This window comes from Oncorhynchus mykiss, chromosome 13 (assembly GCF_057628025.1).
Source record: "Oncorhynchus mykiss isolate SJ-2025 chromosome 13, ASM5762802v1, whole genome shotgun sequence".
NCBI classification, from domain to species: domain Eukaryota; kingdom Metazoa; phylum Chordata; class Actinopteri; order Salmoniformes; family Salmonidae; genus Oncorhynchus; species Oncorhynchus mykiss.
The window spans coordinates 15,660,103-15,676,672 of record NC_143034.1 but is presented as its reverse complement, the minus strand read 5'-3'; the positions used below and the strand labels follow the sequence as shown (position 1 = coordinate 15,676,672).

General features: G+C 46.0%; 1 protein-coding gene across 1 annotated transcript in view; it reads left to right on the top strand.

The window, feature by feature from the left end:
• The window catches only part of LOC118940092 (uncharacterized), a 52,486-nt gene that overhangs the window by 4,263 nt on the left and 31,653 nt on the right, over positions 1 to 16,570 (top strand). The window contains exons 6-21 of the mRNA XM_090194598.1: positions 329 to 661; positions 773 to 994; positions 4,167 to 4,499; positions 4,614 to 4,835; positions 5,064 to 5,405; positions 5,512 to 5,739; positions 5,879 to 6,211; positions 6,323 to 6,553; positions 6,863 to 7,126; positions 8,202 to 8,245; positions 8,371 to 8,463; positions 10,271 to 10,403; positions 14,911 to 15,258; positions 15,420 to 15,638; positions 15,766 to 15,849; positions 15,931 to 16,110. Of these exons, the coding sequence (XP_090050724.1) occupies positions 329 to 661; positions 773 to 994; positions 4,167 to 4,499; positions 4,614 to 4,835; positions 5,064 to 5,405; positions 5,512 to 5,739; positions 5,879 to 6,211; positions 6,323 to 6,553; positions 6,863 to 7,126; positions 8,202 to 8,245; positions 8,371 to 8,463; positions 10,271 to 10,403; positions 14,911 to 15,258; positions 15,420 to 15,638; positions 15,766 to 15,849; positions 15,931 to 16,110 (3,609 nt within the window). The remainder of the gene's footprint in view (positions 1 to 328; positions 662 to 772; positions 995 to 4,166; positions 4,500 to 4,613; positions 4,836 to 5,063; positions 5,406 to 5,511; positions 5,740 to 5,878; positions 6,212 to 6,322; positions 6,554 to 6,862; positions 7,127 to 8,201; positions 8,246 to 8,370; positions 8,464 to 10,270; positions 10,404 to 14,910; positions 15,259 to 15,419; positions 15,639 to 15,765; positions 15,850 to 15,930; positions 16,111 to 16,570) is intronic.

The following is a 16,570-nucleotide window of genomic DNA, read 5'->3' as shown; positions in this document are numbered from 1 at the left end:
CAAAGCACAGCCAATCAGACTGAGGTTTTCCCAACAAAAGGGCTTTATCACAGACAGAATTACTCCTCAGTTTCATCAGCTGTCTGGGTGGCTGTTCTCAGATGATCCCGCAGGTGAAGAAGCCGGATGTGGAAATCCTGGGCTGAATGTAAAAAAACACACAATCCTCCCCAAAATAAAAACTAAATAGATCCCTAATACATCACTGTAAAACTGTATACAATGTATATCAGTGTTGGTTTCATTTTATAATATGAGAACTGTTAGCATTTCTAGATAGAACTGAGAATACAATCTGTTGACCTCTTGTTATGTCACTGTGTTTCAGGTGTTCAGGGTCAGAGCTGCAACAGAGTGACTTACACAGAGAGGAGAATCTGTGTCTTGAAGGGGTCAACAGTGGACATATCCTGTACTTATGTTGGTTATTATTCCACCACATCATCATTCTGGTTTAGAAGTGATAAGTCGACCCCTGAAGACCTAACCACAGACACAGGGTATGCAGGTCGTGTGGAGAACACTGGAACATACAGAGGTCCCTTCACCCTGAGAATCACAGATCTGAGAGAGGAGGACTCAGCTGAGTATCGCTTCACTTTTAAAACAGACAACTTTGACTGGGGTCATAGTTTCCCAGGAACAACTCTGTCTGTCACAGGTAATACTACCCTGTATGATACAACTGTAAATCATATTGAATTACAGGAGAAAATATATTAACCATCCTGTTAACACAGAGGTGTATGTGGTTTTATACATATTGTTTCAGGTCTGCAGGTGAAGGTGACTCCTGCTGCAGAGGGACAGAAGACACTGACCTGTAGCACCACCTGTACTCTGACTGACAACCCCACCTACATCTGGTACAAGAACGGACAACATCTAGATGAGAGCACCTCCCCCCAGTACAAAGACCCAGTCTCCAGTAACTATGAAGACAGTTACTCCTGTGCTGTAAAAGGCCATGAGGATCTCCACTCTCCTGCAGTGTGTGAGTGTTTATTTATTAATAAGGGACAGATTGAAATTTACTGTGGGACGGGACAGGACTGGTCTTCAAAGTTTAAAATATTTTCACATGACCCTCCCCTTCTCCTGTAAAATAAAATAATGTTTACGACCACAAATAAGAATAACTGTAGCAACCTGCATTTATAAACGTGAATTCCGACTGATCGATGCCACGCAGGGCTACGGGCCAGAAGTTTGAGGGTTCCCGACCACCACAGACAAGCTCACCCTGCCTGTTCTATTACACTGCCATCATATACAAAATATATGCAACACATTTTCCACCAACAGGTTTCTTTGCCAATGCAGCACACAACCAATAAACAAAGCATACTGACTTAAGACACTTCAATGTCATGGTTTGTGTTTTCAACACCACAATACATAGACAATGTAAATCTGGACAAACATCCCTCCCTACTGTAATGGTTTTCTTCATCTGAACGAGAGGCGGACCAAAGCGCAGCGTGGTTATTTTGACTCATGTTTTAATAAATCACTTCACATTAACAATCTAACAAAAACAAGAAACGTGAAAACCCAAAACAGCCCTATCTGGTGCAAAACACAGAGACAGGAACAATCACCCACAAAAACAGTGAAACCCAGGCTACCTAAGTATGATTCTCAATCAGAGACAACTATTGACACCTGCCTCTGATTGAGAACCATACTAGGCCGAAACATAGAAATACCCAAATCATAGAAAAACAAACATAGACTGCCCACCCCAACTCACGCCCTGACCATACTAAATAATAACAAAACAAAGGAAATAAAAGGTCAGAACGTGACAGTACCCCCCCCAAAGGTGCGGACTCCGGCCGCAAAACCTTGACCTATAGGGGAGGGTCTAGGTGGGCGTCTGTCCGCGGTGGCGGCTCTGGCGCGGGACGCAGACCCCACTTCATCATTGTCTTAGTCCGCCTTATTGTCCACCTCCGTGGCTTTCTCACCATGGCCACCCTTCTCAATGACCCCACTGGACAGAGGGGCAGCTCGGGACAGAGGTGGGGCAGCTGCTCGGGACAGAGGTGGGACAGCTGCTCGGGACAGAGGTGGGACAGCTGCTCGGGACAGAGGGGCGGCTGCTCGGGACAGAGGGGCGGCTGCTCGGGACAGAGGGGCGGCTGCTCGGGACAGCGGGGCGGCTGCTCGGGACAGCGGGGCGGCTGCTCGGGACAGCGGGGCGGCTGCTCGGGACAGCGGGGCGGCTGCTCGGGACAGCGGGGCGGCTGCTCGGGACAGAGGGGCAGCTCGGGACAGAGGGGCGGCTGCTCGGGACAGCGGGGCGGCTGCTCGGGACAGAGGTGGGACAGCTGCTCGGGACAGAGGGGCGGCTGCTCGGGACAGAGGGGCGGCTGCTCAGGACAGCGGGGCGGCTGCTCGGGACAGCGGGCGGCTGCTCGGGACAGCGGGCGGCTGCTCGGGACAGAGGGGCGGCTGCTCGGGACAGCGGGGCGGCTGCTCAGGACAGAGGGGCAGCTCGGGACAGCGGGGCGGCTGCTCGGGACAGCGGGGCGGCTGCTCGGGACAGAGGGGCGGCTGCTCGGGACAGTGGGGCGGCTGCTCGGGACAGCGGGGCGGCTGCTCGGGACAGCGGGGCGGCTGCTCGGGACAGCGGGCGGCTGCTCGGGACAGAGGGGCGGCTGCTCGGGACAGAGGTGGGACAGCTGCTCGGGACAGAGGTGGGACAGCTGCTCGGGACAGAGGTGGGACAGCTGCTCGGGACAGAGGGGCGGCTGCTCGGGACAGAGGGGCGGCTGCTCAGGACAGCGGGGCGGCTGCTCGGGACAGAGGTGGGACGGCTGCTCGGGACAGAGGTGGGACAGCAGCTCGGGACAGAGGTGGGACAGCTGCTCGGGACAGAGGGGCGGCGGCTCGGGACAGAGTGGCGGCGGCTCGGGACAGAGGGGCGGCGGCTCGGGACAGAGGGGCGGCGGCTCGGGACAGAGGGGCGACGGCTCTGGGCTGAGGGGCTCTGGCGGCCCCTGGCTGACTGGCGGCACTGGCGGCCCCTGGCTGACTGGCGGCACTGGCGGCCCCTGGCTGACTGGCGGCACTGGCGGCCCCTGGCTGACTGGCGGCACTGGCGGCCCCTGGCTGACTGGCGGCACTGGCGGCCCCTGGCTGACTGGCGGCCCCTGGCTGACTGGCGGCCCCTGGCTGACTGGCGGCACTGGCGGCCCCTGGCTGACTGGCGGCACTGGCGGCCCCTGGCTGACGGGCGGCACTGGCGGCCCCTGACTGACGGGCGGCACTGGCGGCCCCTGGCTGACGGGCGGCACTGGCGGCCCCTGGCAGACGGGCGGCACTGACGGCGCTGGGCAGACGGGCGGCACTGGCGGCGCTGGGCAGACGGGTGGCTCAGGGGGCGCTGGAGAGGAGGAAGGCTCTGGTAGCGCCGGAGAGGCGGGAGACTCCGGCGGCGCTGGAGAGGAGGAAGGCTCTGGTAGTGCCGGAGAGGCGGGAAATTTTTGAGGCTGACTCTCGGGCTTCCATCCGCTCTGCCGTGCTAGTTCCTCATAATGCCGCCTCTCGTCTTTTGCTGCCTCCAGCTCGGCCTTGGGGCGGCAATATTCTCCTGGCTCTGCCCAGGGTCCTTTCCCGTCTAGAATCTCCTCCCAAGTCCATTTCTGCAAGTAGTGCAGCCTCTCCCACTGCTGCTGCTGCTGCTCCTGCTGCTGCTGCCTCTGTTGCTTCTCCTGCTGCTGCAGATTAAATACTGTATATTCATTAGGTCCTAATCTATGGATTTCACATGACTGGGCAGGGTCACATCCATGGGTGGGCTTGGGAGGGCATAGGCCCACCCACTGGGGAGCCAGGCACAGCCAATCAGACTGAGGTTTTCCCAACAAAAGGGCTTTATCACAGACAGAATTACTCCTCAGTTTCATCAGCTCTCTGGGTGGCTGTTCTCAGATGATCCTGCAGGTGAAGAAGCCGGATGTGGAAATCCTGGGATGAATGTAAAAAACACACAATCCTCCCCAAAATAAAAACTAAATAGATCCCTAATACATCACTGTAAAACTGTATACAATGTATATCAGTGTTGGTTTCATTTTATAATATGAGAACTGTTAGCATTTCTAGATAGAACTGAGAATACAATCTAGTTGACCTCTTGTTATGTCACTGTGTTTCAGGTGTTCAGGGTCAGAGCTGCAACAGAGTGACTTACACCAAGAGGAGAATCTGTGTCTTGAAGGGGTCAACAGTGGACATATCCTGTACTTATGTTGGTTATTATTCCACCACATCATCATTCTGGTTTAGAAGTGATAAGTCGACCCCTGAAGACCTCACCACAGGCCCAGGGTATGCAGGTCGTGTGAAGTACACTGGAACATACAGAGGTCCCTTCACCCTGAAAATCACAGATCTGAGAGAGGAGGACTCAGCTGAGTATCGCTTCACTTTTAAAGCAAACAACTTTGAATGGGGTCATAGTTTCCCAGGAACAACTCTGTCTGTCACAGGTAATAAATACTACACTGTATGATACAACGGTAAATCATAATGAATTACAGGAGAAATAAATTGACCATCCTGTTAACACAGAGGTGTATGTGGTTTTATACATATTGTTTCAGGTCTGCAGGTGAAGGTGACTCCTGCTGCAGAGGGACAGAAGACACTGACCTGTAGCACCACCTGTACTCTGACTGACAACTCCACCTACATCTGGTACAAGAACGGACAACATCTAGATGAGAGCACCTCCCCCCAGTACAAAGACTCAGTCTCCAGTAACTATGGAGACAGTTACTCCTGTGCTGTAAAAGGCCACGAGAATCTCCACTCTCCTGCAGTGTGTGAGTCTGAAATAAACTAGTATTTTATGTGGTATCATTTGGAACAAATAAGAATGGTTTTACTTTCTCTGTCAATATTCCTAACTAGATATATTAGAATGATAAACAGTTTTATAGATCTATGTCAATATATATATTGTTTATTATTCTAAATGAACCTGTCCAACACATCTATAACATTGAGTCTCATTATGGTTTCAGGAATTGATCAGTTGCATTTTGTTTCAGGTGTTGTGGGTGAGAGCTGTATGAATGTGACTTACACCCATCAGAGTATCTGTGCCTTGAAAGGGTCAACAGTGGACATATCCTGCTTTTACACACATCCCAGTTGGCATAACGTTACAGAAGTGTCCTGGTTCAACAAATGGAAGTCTGGTGTCACTAAAGACCTGAGCCTGAACCCAGAGTATGCAGATCGTGTGGAATACCATCAACAAACAGAAAAGGACTCCACCCTGAGAATCACAGACCTGAGAGAAAGTGACTCAACTGAGTACAAGTTCAGATTTACAACTGATGAGGCAAGATGGGGGTACAGCTTCCCTGGAACAACTCTGTCTGTCACAGGTAACACTGTATAGCACATTATAACGTTTTGAAGAGTCATGATGTTAATAATTAACTCAAACCAATTCTGAACCATGTACTCCTTTTTTGTTCTCCTTTAATTCAGGTTTTCAGGTGGAGGTGACTCCTAAATGGAGTTCAGAGTCGAAGACACTGTCCTGTATCACCACCTGTACTCTCAGTAACCCCAACCCCATCTATATCTGGTACAAGAACGGACAACATCTAGATGAGAGCACCTCCCCCCAGTACAAAGACCCAGTCTCCAGTAACAATGAAGACAGCTACTCCTGTGCTGTAAAAGGCCATGAGGATCTCCTCTCTCCTGCAGTGTGTGAGTGTTTCTTTATTAACAATACTGTTTAACCTCTCTGTGTGTTGGTTTCACTTTGAGAACTAGAGAACTTTTAGCATTTCTAGAAAGAACTGAGAATATAATCTAGTTGACCTCTTGTCATGTCACTGTGTTTCAGGTGTTCAGGGTCAGAGCTGCAAAAGAGTGACTTACACCAAGAGGAGAATCTGTGTCTTGAAGGGGTCAACAGTGGACATATCCTGTACTTATGTTGGTTATTATTCCACCACATCAACATTCTGGCTTAGAAGTGATAAGTCGACCCCTGTAAACCTAACCACAGACCCAGGGTATGCAGGTCGTGTGGAGTACACTGGAACATACAGAGGTCCCTTCACCCTGAGAATCACAGACCTGAGAGAGGAGGACTCAGCTGAGTATCGCTTCACTTTTAAAGCAAACAGCATTGAATGGGGTCATAGTTTCCCAGGAACAACTCTGTCTGTCACAGGTAATACTACCCTGTATGATACAACTGTAAATCATAATGAATTACAGGAAAAAATAAATGAACCATCCTGTTAACACAGAGGTGTATGTGGTTTTATACATATTGTTTCAGGTCTGCAGGTGAAGGTGACTCCTGCTGCAGAGGGACAGAAGACACTGACCTGTAGCACCACCTGTACTCTGACTGACAACCCCACCTACATCTGGTACAAGAACGGACAACGTCTAGATGAGCCCACTTCCCAACAATACTCTAGTAATATCCTAGTAGTGTTGGGTCATTCTGCGGACAGTTACTCCTGTACTGTAGAACACCATGAGGACCTCCACTCTCCTGCAGTGTGTAAGTATGAATTAAACTACCACTCTACTTAGAAAGCATCAAAAACTTTATATCAATGAGAAGAGTATTACTGATTTATCTATACATATGCATCATTACATAGAAATTACAGACAATGTCATAGATGTATGCATGTCTATAGTTAGAATGTTCAGTACCTCAGACACTTGAAGAATAGTTTAGTAGACACTCAAGTCCTAAAGTATCTCCAAATGTATTATTGTTAACGTTTTGTGTAAGTGATAGTTTTAGATAGTTCTCTGTAAATATACTACAGTCATATCCCTCTGACATATTCTGCTTTACTAGATGCTCCAAGGAACACCTCAGTGTCAGTCAGTCCCTTCGGTGAACTAGTGGAGGGCAGTTCAGTGACTCTGACCTGCAGCAGTGATGCCAACCCACCTGTGGACAAATACACCTGGTACAAGAAGAACGTAACCTCACCAAAAGCATCAGGACAGAGTTACAGCATCACTAACATCATCTCTGAGGACAGAGGAGAATATTACTGTGAGGCCCAGAATGGAAGAGGATCTATGAACTCTACAGCTCAGATGATCATTGTAGCAGGTAAAGTTACATCTTCAATACTTCAATACAAAATGATGTTCAATAAGAAATGATGTTTCAAGGTGTCTTCTTCTAGTTTGCCTCATTACACTTTGGTTTATACATAGGCTTCTGTATACAAGAATTGCATTAATGTCCTGTATTGCTGTATATTCATTTTCACTTCATAATAACATGTCCTCATGTCATCCATTTGATCTTTTAGGGAAACAGACCTCAGTTCTGACTGCAGCTGTAGGAATCATAGTGGTGGTTCTGGTTCTCATCCTCTGTCTCTCTGGACTCATGTTGTTCAGGTGAGTGAAGAAGGAAAACTGATATTTGTATTATTCTTTCACCTTAGCACTCTGATTTGTTACTAACTTAATTCATTCATAAATGTATTTATTGGCCCAACGCCCTTAACTGGACTGGTAACCGCAATTTTGCAAGATCGAATCCCCGAGCTGGCATGGTCAAAATCTGTCGTTCTGCCAAGAACAAGGCAGTTAACCGACTGTTCGTAGGCCATCATTGAAAATAAGAATTTGTTCTTAACTGACTTGCCTAGTTAAATAAAGGATTTTTTTTAACTGCTAAATTGTACTAGTAACATATCAACTTCCACTAGAGGTCAGTAGAGAGCAGAACTCACTCTGTCCATCTTTACAGGAGATTCAAGGGAGGAAGTGATGCGACAACAGACACACAGGTGATTCTAACTACCCCCCCCCCCCCCCCCCCCCGTGTAGTGCTTGGGGGGCAAATAACAAAACATGCACCCAGGGGGGTCCAGCTCCGAGTTTGGGAAACCAAGAGTTACAAATCCATTTTCATTAATTTACTGTGTCAAGACAGTCTCTTTCATACGATTCATTGTTATCTCTCTCTCTCTCTCTCTCTCTCTCTCTCTCTCTCTCTCTCTCTCTCTCTCTCTCTCTCTCTCTCTCTCTCTCTCTCTCTCTCTCTCTCTCTCTCTCTCTCTCTGTCTCTCTCTGTCTCTCTCTGTCTCTCTCTGTCTCTCTCTCTCTCTCTCTCTCTCTCTCTCTCTCTCTCCAGAGTGTCCGTCCTGACTGTAACAGTGACACGTACACAGGTCTGAACATGAGGACCATGTCCCCTGACTATGACACTCTGGCAGTAAGTCTCTTATAATACATTTTGATTGTTTGTGAGTGTGTTTGTGTTGTGTACAGTACTTGAATGTGTTTAGAGAAAATGATGGAAAGACTCTCTCTCTCTCCCCCTCCCCTTCCTGTCCACAGAATGTCCATCCTGACCCTAACAGTGACGCCAACATGGACATGTACACACCTCTGAACATGAAGACCAGGTCACCAGAGTATGACACCCTGGCAGTAAGTGTGTTTGTGTGTCCATAAACATTTTAGTGGGAGTGTAAATTGCTAATTCAGTATCTTCTTTCAGAATGTGAGGGGACCCTCCCACTGAAGAGAACCACTTCAGAACCTGGACTGAAGAGAACCACCACAGAACCTGCACTGAAGAGAACCACCACAGAACCTGGACTGATGAGAACCACCACAGAACCTGCACTGATGAGAACCACCACAGAACCTGGACTGAAGAGAACCACCACAGAACCTGCACTGAGGAGAACCACCACAGAACCTGGACTGAAGAGAACCACCACAGAACCTGCACTGATGAGAACCACCACAGAACCTGGACTGAAGAGAACCACCACAGATCTTGAGCTACGGTTCCGATCCAAAGCCAGGCCTCACTCCTCTATTCTCTAGCAACCATATCTAGATGGTTTTCCAGACCATGAACTTTAACTTTGAGTAAATGCTGGAATATATTTGTTATTTTCTTATTATGATAACTATGTATATTGATGATAAATGGGATGGGTTATGCTTCTGCTTTTTTTCAATGGGATTTTCCCATTTCCATATTTTTTCTTGTGTACCAATCTGTTTCCTATCTGTAGTTAAAGATAACATTTCTGATCTTTTTCTAAGTGGATTTTCAGATATTATTAATTATTTTTATGTTTTATATTACGTAATCATATATTGTTTTCTTTCATTTAAAAAAATGTAATCAGTACATTACATATATTTAGCATTTGCAGTTTTTTACATGTTATATTAATTATAATTGTATATTAAAATTGTATATTAAAAACATGTGTCTGTGCGTCTCTCTGTCTCCCCGCCATAGTATAGACAGGCTGCACTACCAGACCCCACCACAGGGAGCATAGTATATACAGACTGCACTACCAGACCCCACCACAGGGAGCATAGTATATACAGACTGCACTACCAGACCCCACCACAGGGAGCATAGTATATACAGACTGCACTACCAGACCCCACCACAGGGAGCATAGTATATACAGACTGCACTACCAGACCCCACCACAGGGAGCATAGTATATACAGACTGCACTACCAGACCCCACCACAGGGAGCATAGTATATACAGACTGCACTACCAGACCCCACCACAGGGAGCATAGTATATACAGACTGCACTACCAGACCCCACCACAGGGAGCATAGTATATACAGACTGCACTACCAGACCCCACCACAGGGAGCATAGTATATACAGACTGCACTACCAGACCCCACCACAGGGAGCATAGTATATACAGACTGCACTACCAGACCCCACCACAGGGAGCATAGTATATACAGACTGCACTACCAGACCCCACCACAAGGAGCATAATATATACAGACTGCACTACCAGACCCCACCACAGGGAGCATAGTATATACAGACTGCACTACCAGACCCTACCACAGGGAGCATAGTATATACAGACTGCACTACCAGACCCCACCACAGGGAGCATAGTATATACAGACTGCACTACCAGACCCCACCACAAGGAGCATAGTATATACAGACTGCACTACCAGACCCCACCACAGGGGCATAGTATATACAGACTGCACTACCAGACCCCACCACAGGGGGCGTAGGAAGACCTCCCCTCGTGACTCCAGTGATGGACCTCTCCTCCCCTCAGGATTCCAGTGATGGACCTCTCCTCCCCTCAGGACTCCAGTGGTGGACCTCTCCTCCCCTCAGGACTCCAGTGTTGGACCTCTCCTCCCCTCAGGACTCCAGTGGTGGACCTCTCCTCCCCTCAGGATTCCAGTGTTGTACCTCTCCTCCCCTCAGGATTCCAGTGTTGGACCTTTCCTCTCCTCAGGATTCCAGTGTTGGACCTTTCCTCCCCTCAGGACTCCAGTGTTGGACCTCTCCTCCCCTCAGGATTCCAGTGTTGGACTTTTCCTCCCCTCAGGATTCCAGTGTTGGACCTCTCCTCCCCTCAGGATTCCAGTGTTGGACCTTTCCTCTCCTCAGGATTCCAGTGTTGGACCTTTCCTCCCCTCATGATTCCAGTGTTGGACCTCTCCTCTCCTCATGACTCCAGTGGTGGACCTCTCCTCCCCTCAGGACTCCAGTGGTTGACCTCTCCTCCCCTCAGGATTCCAGTGTTGGACCTTTCCTCCCCTCAGGATTCCAGTGTTGGACCTCTCCTCTCCTCATGACTCCAGTGGTGGACCTCTCCTCCGCTCAGGACTCCAGTGGTGGACCTCTCCTCTCCTCAGGACTCCAGTGGTTGACCTCTCCTTTCCTCAGGACTCCAGTGGTGGACCTCTCCTCCGCTCAGGACTCCAGTGGTGGACCTCTCCTCTCCTCAGGACTCCAGTGGTTGACCTCTCCTTTCCTCATGACTCCAGTGGTGGACCTCTCCTCCGCTCAGGACTCCAGTGGTGGACCTCTCCTCTCCTCAGGACTCCAGTGGTTGACCTCTCCTTTCCTCAGGACTCCAGTGGGTGAGTATTATTATTATTATTTATTTCTGGTTATTCCACAGTATACATTTCTACAGTTATAGGTTCTATAGGCCGTCTCAAATAGCACCCTGTTCCTACATTCCTTGTATTTTGACTGTGGTCACCTCCCTCCCTTCCGCTCCTCCTTCTACATTGTGTGCTGTAGGTGAGGGGAGATATAATTAGAATGTAGAACTCTGACACTCTCTATGTTCTGTACTGTAGGTGAGGGGAGATATAATTAGAATGTAGAACTCTGATACTCTCTATGTTCTGTACTGTAGGTGTGGGGAGATAGAATTAGAATGTAGAACTCTGATACTCTCTATGTTCTGTACTGTAGGTGTGGGGAGATAGAGAGTATCAGAGTTCTACATTCTAATACTATGTTCTCTACTGTAAATGTAAATCTCCCTCGGCCTGAGCTGTGAAACATGGAAATGACATCATCATTAGAAGTTGAAGGGATCTTTGCCCAGTGAACCGCCTCTATGATGACAATGTTGTAGACACTAAGGGGGCTGACATCTGTTGTTATCATGTGTTTTACTGTGTATGTATGGTCATGTGACTGGACATGTGACCCATTGTGATGTCATTGTGAGACTCACTGCCAGCCTGATGCCATAGGGTGCCTAGTAATTGCCCCTACAGGGGATAAATAAATGTTATTTTTGAATTGAATTACAGTTGAATATGGGGCATGTTCCAGGCAGACTATATTACAGTCACCTGCCTGCTCTCACAAACATTAGTCCTTATCCTTTTGTACCTAAAGGGGTACTATAATTCAAAATAAAATAGCTAAATGATCCATGGTACGACCACCTTAAAACAATTCCATATGTCAACTAGTAGAAAAACCCTCCCGTCCCCGTCCACTGGCGGCTCAGACTTCTAGATATTCAGAATCCCAGTGTCAGAGGGAGTCCAGTGCCTAAACACACAAATCAAATTGTATTTGAAACATGTGCCGAATACAACAGGTAGACCTTACTGTGAAATGGTTATTACATGCTTATTAAGCAACAATGCAGTTTTTAATGTAAGGAATTTTCCTTTTTTTAAATTATAACATTTTTAAATAAAACTAAAACTAAATCACAATAAATTAACAATAAACAATTTCATGAAATATTATTCATTGTAATAAAAAAAAACAACATGCATCATGCAGACACAATAAGACACAATAATCCCAGACAGACAGACAGACTTAGTTATATGGATGTTAGGGTTCACTTTGAGTCCGTTGTTCTGAATATCAGAGAGCTGAAGACATCTCTTTCACACAAGAACACAGTGGATATACAGAGCAGCTTGCCTTGACCTTGGCATAATGACAGCTCACTGTTGTCTGTTGTTTCTAGCTAGTTAATGTTGATAGCAAAATGTCAGCTAACTAACTAGCTCACAAGCTAACTATGGGGTCTTGCTGTAATTCAGTGGCAGCACATCATATTGTTCACAATCCAGTCCATTCAGAGTAGCTGTGTGATGCAGAGAAATGCTAGTTTATTTAGGAAAAATCTTCATGTAACTAACAAGCTAGCTGAGCTCACTTGTTCGCTCAATTCAAATGTCAGTTCAACATAAGTCCCAATATCACAGTATTTTTATGTTTGCGCCTGGTTAGTTCTCTATACATTTTACATTTTCAAATGTTATTTTACCTTCTATTTTGTATATTTCCATCAGACTAGTAGGGACATATGAAGCCTGGAGGCTGCAGTAATGTAGAGATGTCAGTAGGGAGAGCTCTAGTCTTGAACACTGGTACCAAAGATACTCCCCTTTCATCTGTTCTGGAACCTTCAGTACCAGCTGATGAGGAGTGATGGGAATGGGTCACATTTTGTCTCTTGTAAAACATGAAGGTCCACTCCTCATATAAAGAAATGTAACTACAGTATTCTGACTTTAGACCATTTTCTATTTTGATACAGTAACATCCCTTATGTGACATGTTGTTCCTGCATGTTATTGCCCTGACTAGGCTACTTTAAAATGTATCAACCACAGAACTCACACTTAGGCTATGTCTGCTTCTACTAATACTTACAGTAGACTACTTCTTGTTTCCACACAGTGACAGTAAGTTGACTAACTGTTCAAGACCTCTCCCCTTCACTTCACTCTGTAAGTACACTTGACAATATCTTGAAATATAGTTTTAGTTTTGATGTTTTTAGCCAAACATCACATGACTTCCTGTATCTTTGTACTTGTTGGTTTATTTTTAACTGTGTTTTGGTTGTTACATCAGGGCCTGTATTCATAAAGTGTCTCAGATGGTCCATATAATTATGATCTAAAAGGCTAAACTGATCCCAGATCAGCTCTCCTACTCTGATACACTTTGTGAATACTGACCCTGGACTGTGGTTTCATGTGTTTAGTTTAGATCAGTTTATTCATTTACATGTTTAAAACATGATCAGTAGAGTTTACCAGTAACACCCAGATCTCCATTCAGTAGGGTCAAGTTCACTGTCATAGTATAACAGGGTCAAGTGTGTGTGTGTGTGTGTGTGTGTGTGTGTGTACGTGTGTGTGTGTGTGTGTGTGTGTGTGGACATTTTAACTATACTTTGGGAACAGAAGGGTTTATTGTTAAGGTTAGGGTTAAGGATTGGTTTTGGGGTTAGGGTTAGGGTTAAGGTTAGGGTTAAGGATTGGTTTTGGGGTTAGGGTTAGGGTTAAGGTTAGGGTTAAGGATTGGTTTTGGGGTTAGGGTTAGGGTTAAGGTTAGGGTTAAGGATTGGTTTTGGGGTTAGGGTTAGGGTTAAGGTTAGGGTTAAGGATTGGTTTTGGGATTAGGGTTAGGGTTAAGGTTCGGGTTAAGGATTGGTTTTGAGGTTAGCGTTAGGGTTAAGGTTCGGGTTAAGGATTGGTTTTGGGATTAGGGCTAGTGTTAGGGTTAAGGTGTGGTTTTGGGATTGGGATTGGGGTTAGCGTTAGGGTTAAGGATTGGTTTTGGGATTGGGGTTAGCGTTAGGGTTTAGGATTGGTTTTGAGGTTAGCGTTAAGGTTATGGTAAGGGAAAATAGGATTTTGAATGGGAATGAAATCTGTGTCCCCACAAGGTTAGTTGTTCAATACTGTGTTTGTGCATGTGTGTATGTGTGTGTGTGTTTGTGAGTCACTTGCTGTTTAGCCTCACAGCTTGAGGATAGGTGCTGTCATTGAACCTGGTGGTCAGTCTTTAGGCTGCTGTACAGCTTGATGGACCGTAGAGGATTGAACATTTATCCTCCTATATTTGGGGTTCTGAGAATAAAACAACTTCACAACAATCAATGTAGAAATATGTGTTTACAGTTCTACAGATCTGTTCAATAAGTGATTGTTGTTGTTGTTGTTTACAATGATGATGATGACTACTGTATATATTAGGAATTTATTTTTTGCATCATGTCAGTTTAAGTAGACAGACGTAGACAGACATGCAACACATCACACACATTACATACATACATAGTGCAGTAGACTTACAGACAGACAGTATTCACATAGACAACCATTTAGCACAATACAACACAACACAATATGAGCCTGGTTCATTTTTAGTAATGAGGCCCTGTACCCCATTTACAGTTTCTAATTCAATGGATCAGGTGGAGTTATTCACCAGCTATAGAGTGAGTTGTTTATGTTTCTAAGACTGCAGGGTGGGAGATGCAACAATGGCCTTGAGAACAGCAGGAAGTGTGTCGGTGGTCTTTCTCTGGTCTGTGACAGGTATGGTCTCATTCATAACTTATATGTTTGTCAATCAACAGACATGTGTATTACATTTGCTTGTGTTCTGTTAGGCATCTCCACTTCACTTTAAATAGTTGTGTTTTACACCTCACTGAGTGATGATTATCTGTGGTTTCTAATATGGCAACAAAGTGTGGACAAACCCTACCATCAGTGTGAGCCAAATACCTTGTCCTAATTATGATACCATTGTGATGTCTAACTGTGTTTCAGTGGTACTGGGTCAGGATGGCTGGAGTGTGAAATACACTACTCAGAGTATCTGTACCTTGAAGGGGTCATCAGTGGATCTCTTCTGCTCTTACACACATCCCAGTGGTCATAAAGTCACAACAACCTTCTGGTTCACTGAATGGGGGACTGGTGTAGAACCTAAAGATCTAGGTCAGGACCCAGAGTATGCAGGTCGTCTGGAGTATCATGGAGATAAGAAGAAAGACTGTACCATGACAATCACAGACCTGAGAGAGAGAGACTCAGCTACATACAGGTTCAGACTATTAACAGATCAGGAAGGAGGGAAATATTCTGGAAGTCCTGGAGTCACTCTGTCTGTTACAGGTACAGTTACATTCAATATAGTTACACTGTTGAATTCCTTTTAGTTCAGGAAAATTATCTTGGTTTGTGTTTATGTCTGTATAACAGGATTTCTTCCATCTTTGTATTAGAGTGATAAGTCAGTGATAAAGGGATTTACAGTGATATTGTTTTTTCTCCAGGTCTTCAGGTGAAGGTGACTGGTGGACATCAGGATAAGACACTGACCTGTAGCACCACCTGTACTCTGACTGACAACCCCACCTACATCTGGTACAAGAACGGACAACATCTAGATGAGAGCACCTCCCCCCAGTACAAATACTCAGTCTCCAATGACTATGATGCCAGTTATTCCTGTGCTGTAAAAGGCCATGAGGACCTCCACTCTCCTGCAGTGTGTGAGTGTTCATTTAATACATTATACTGTGTGTTGGTTTCACTATGAGAACTTGAGAGCTTTGAGCATCTCTAGAAAGAACTGAGAACACAATCCAATTGACCTCTTGTTATGTCACTGTGTTTCAGGTGTTCAGGGTCAGAGCTGCAGCAGAGTGAATTACACCAAGAGGAGAATCTGTGTCTTGAAGGGGTCAACAGTGGACATATCCTGTACTTATGTTGGTTATTATTCCACCACATCATCATTCTGGTTTAGAAGTGATACGTTGACCCCTGAAGACCTAACCACAGACCCAGGGTATGCAGGTCGTGTGAAGTACCCTGACAAAGAGACAAGGAGAAACGAAGGTCCCTTCACCCTGAGAATCACAGATCTGAGAGAGGAGGACTCAGCTGAGTATCGCTTCACTTTTAAAACAAACAACTTTGAATGGGGTCAGAGTTTCCCAGGAACAACTCTGACTGTCACAGGTAATACTACCCTGTATGATACAACTGTAAATCATATTGAATTACAGGAGAAAATATATGAACCATCCTGTTAACACAGAGGTGTATGTGGTTTTATACATATTGTTTAAGGTCTGCAGGTGAAGGTGACTCCTGCTGCAGAGGGACAGAAGACACTGACCTGTAGCACCACCTGTACTCTGACTGACAACCCCACCTACATCTGGTACAAGAACGGACAACATCTAGATGAGAGCACCTCCCCCCAGTACAAAGACCCAGTCTCCAGTAACTATGAAGACAGTTACTCCTGTGCTGTAAAAGGCCATGAGGATCTCCACTCTCCTGCAGTGTGTGAGTGTTTATTTATTAAGGGACAGATTGAAATTTACTGGGGGACGGGACAGGACTGGTCTTCAAAGTTTAAAATATTTTCACATGACCCTCCCCTTGTACTGTAAAATAAATTGAACACCCTCCC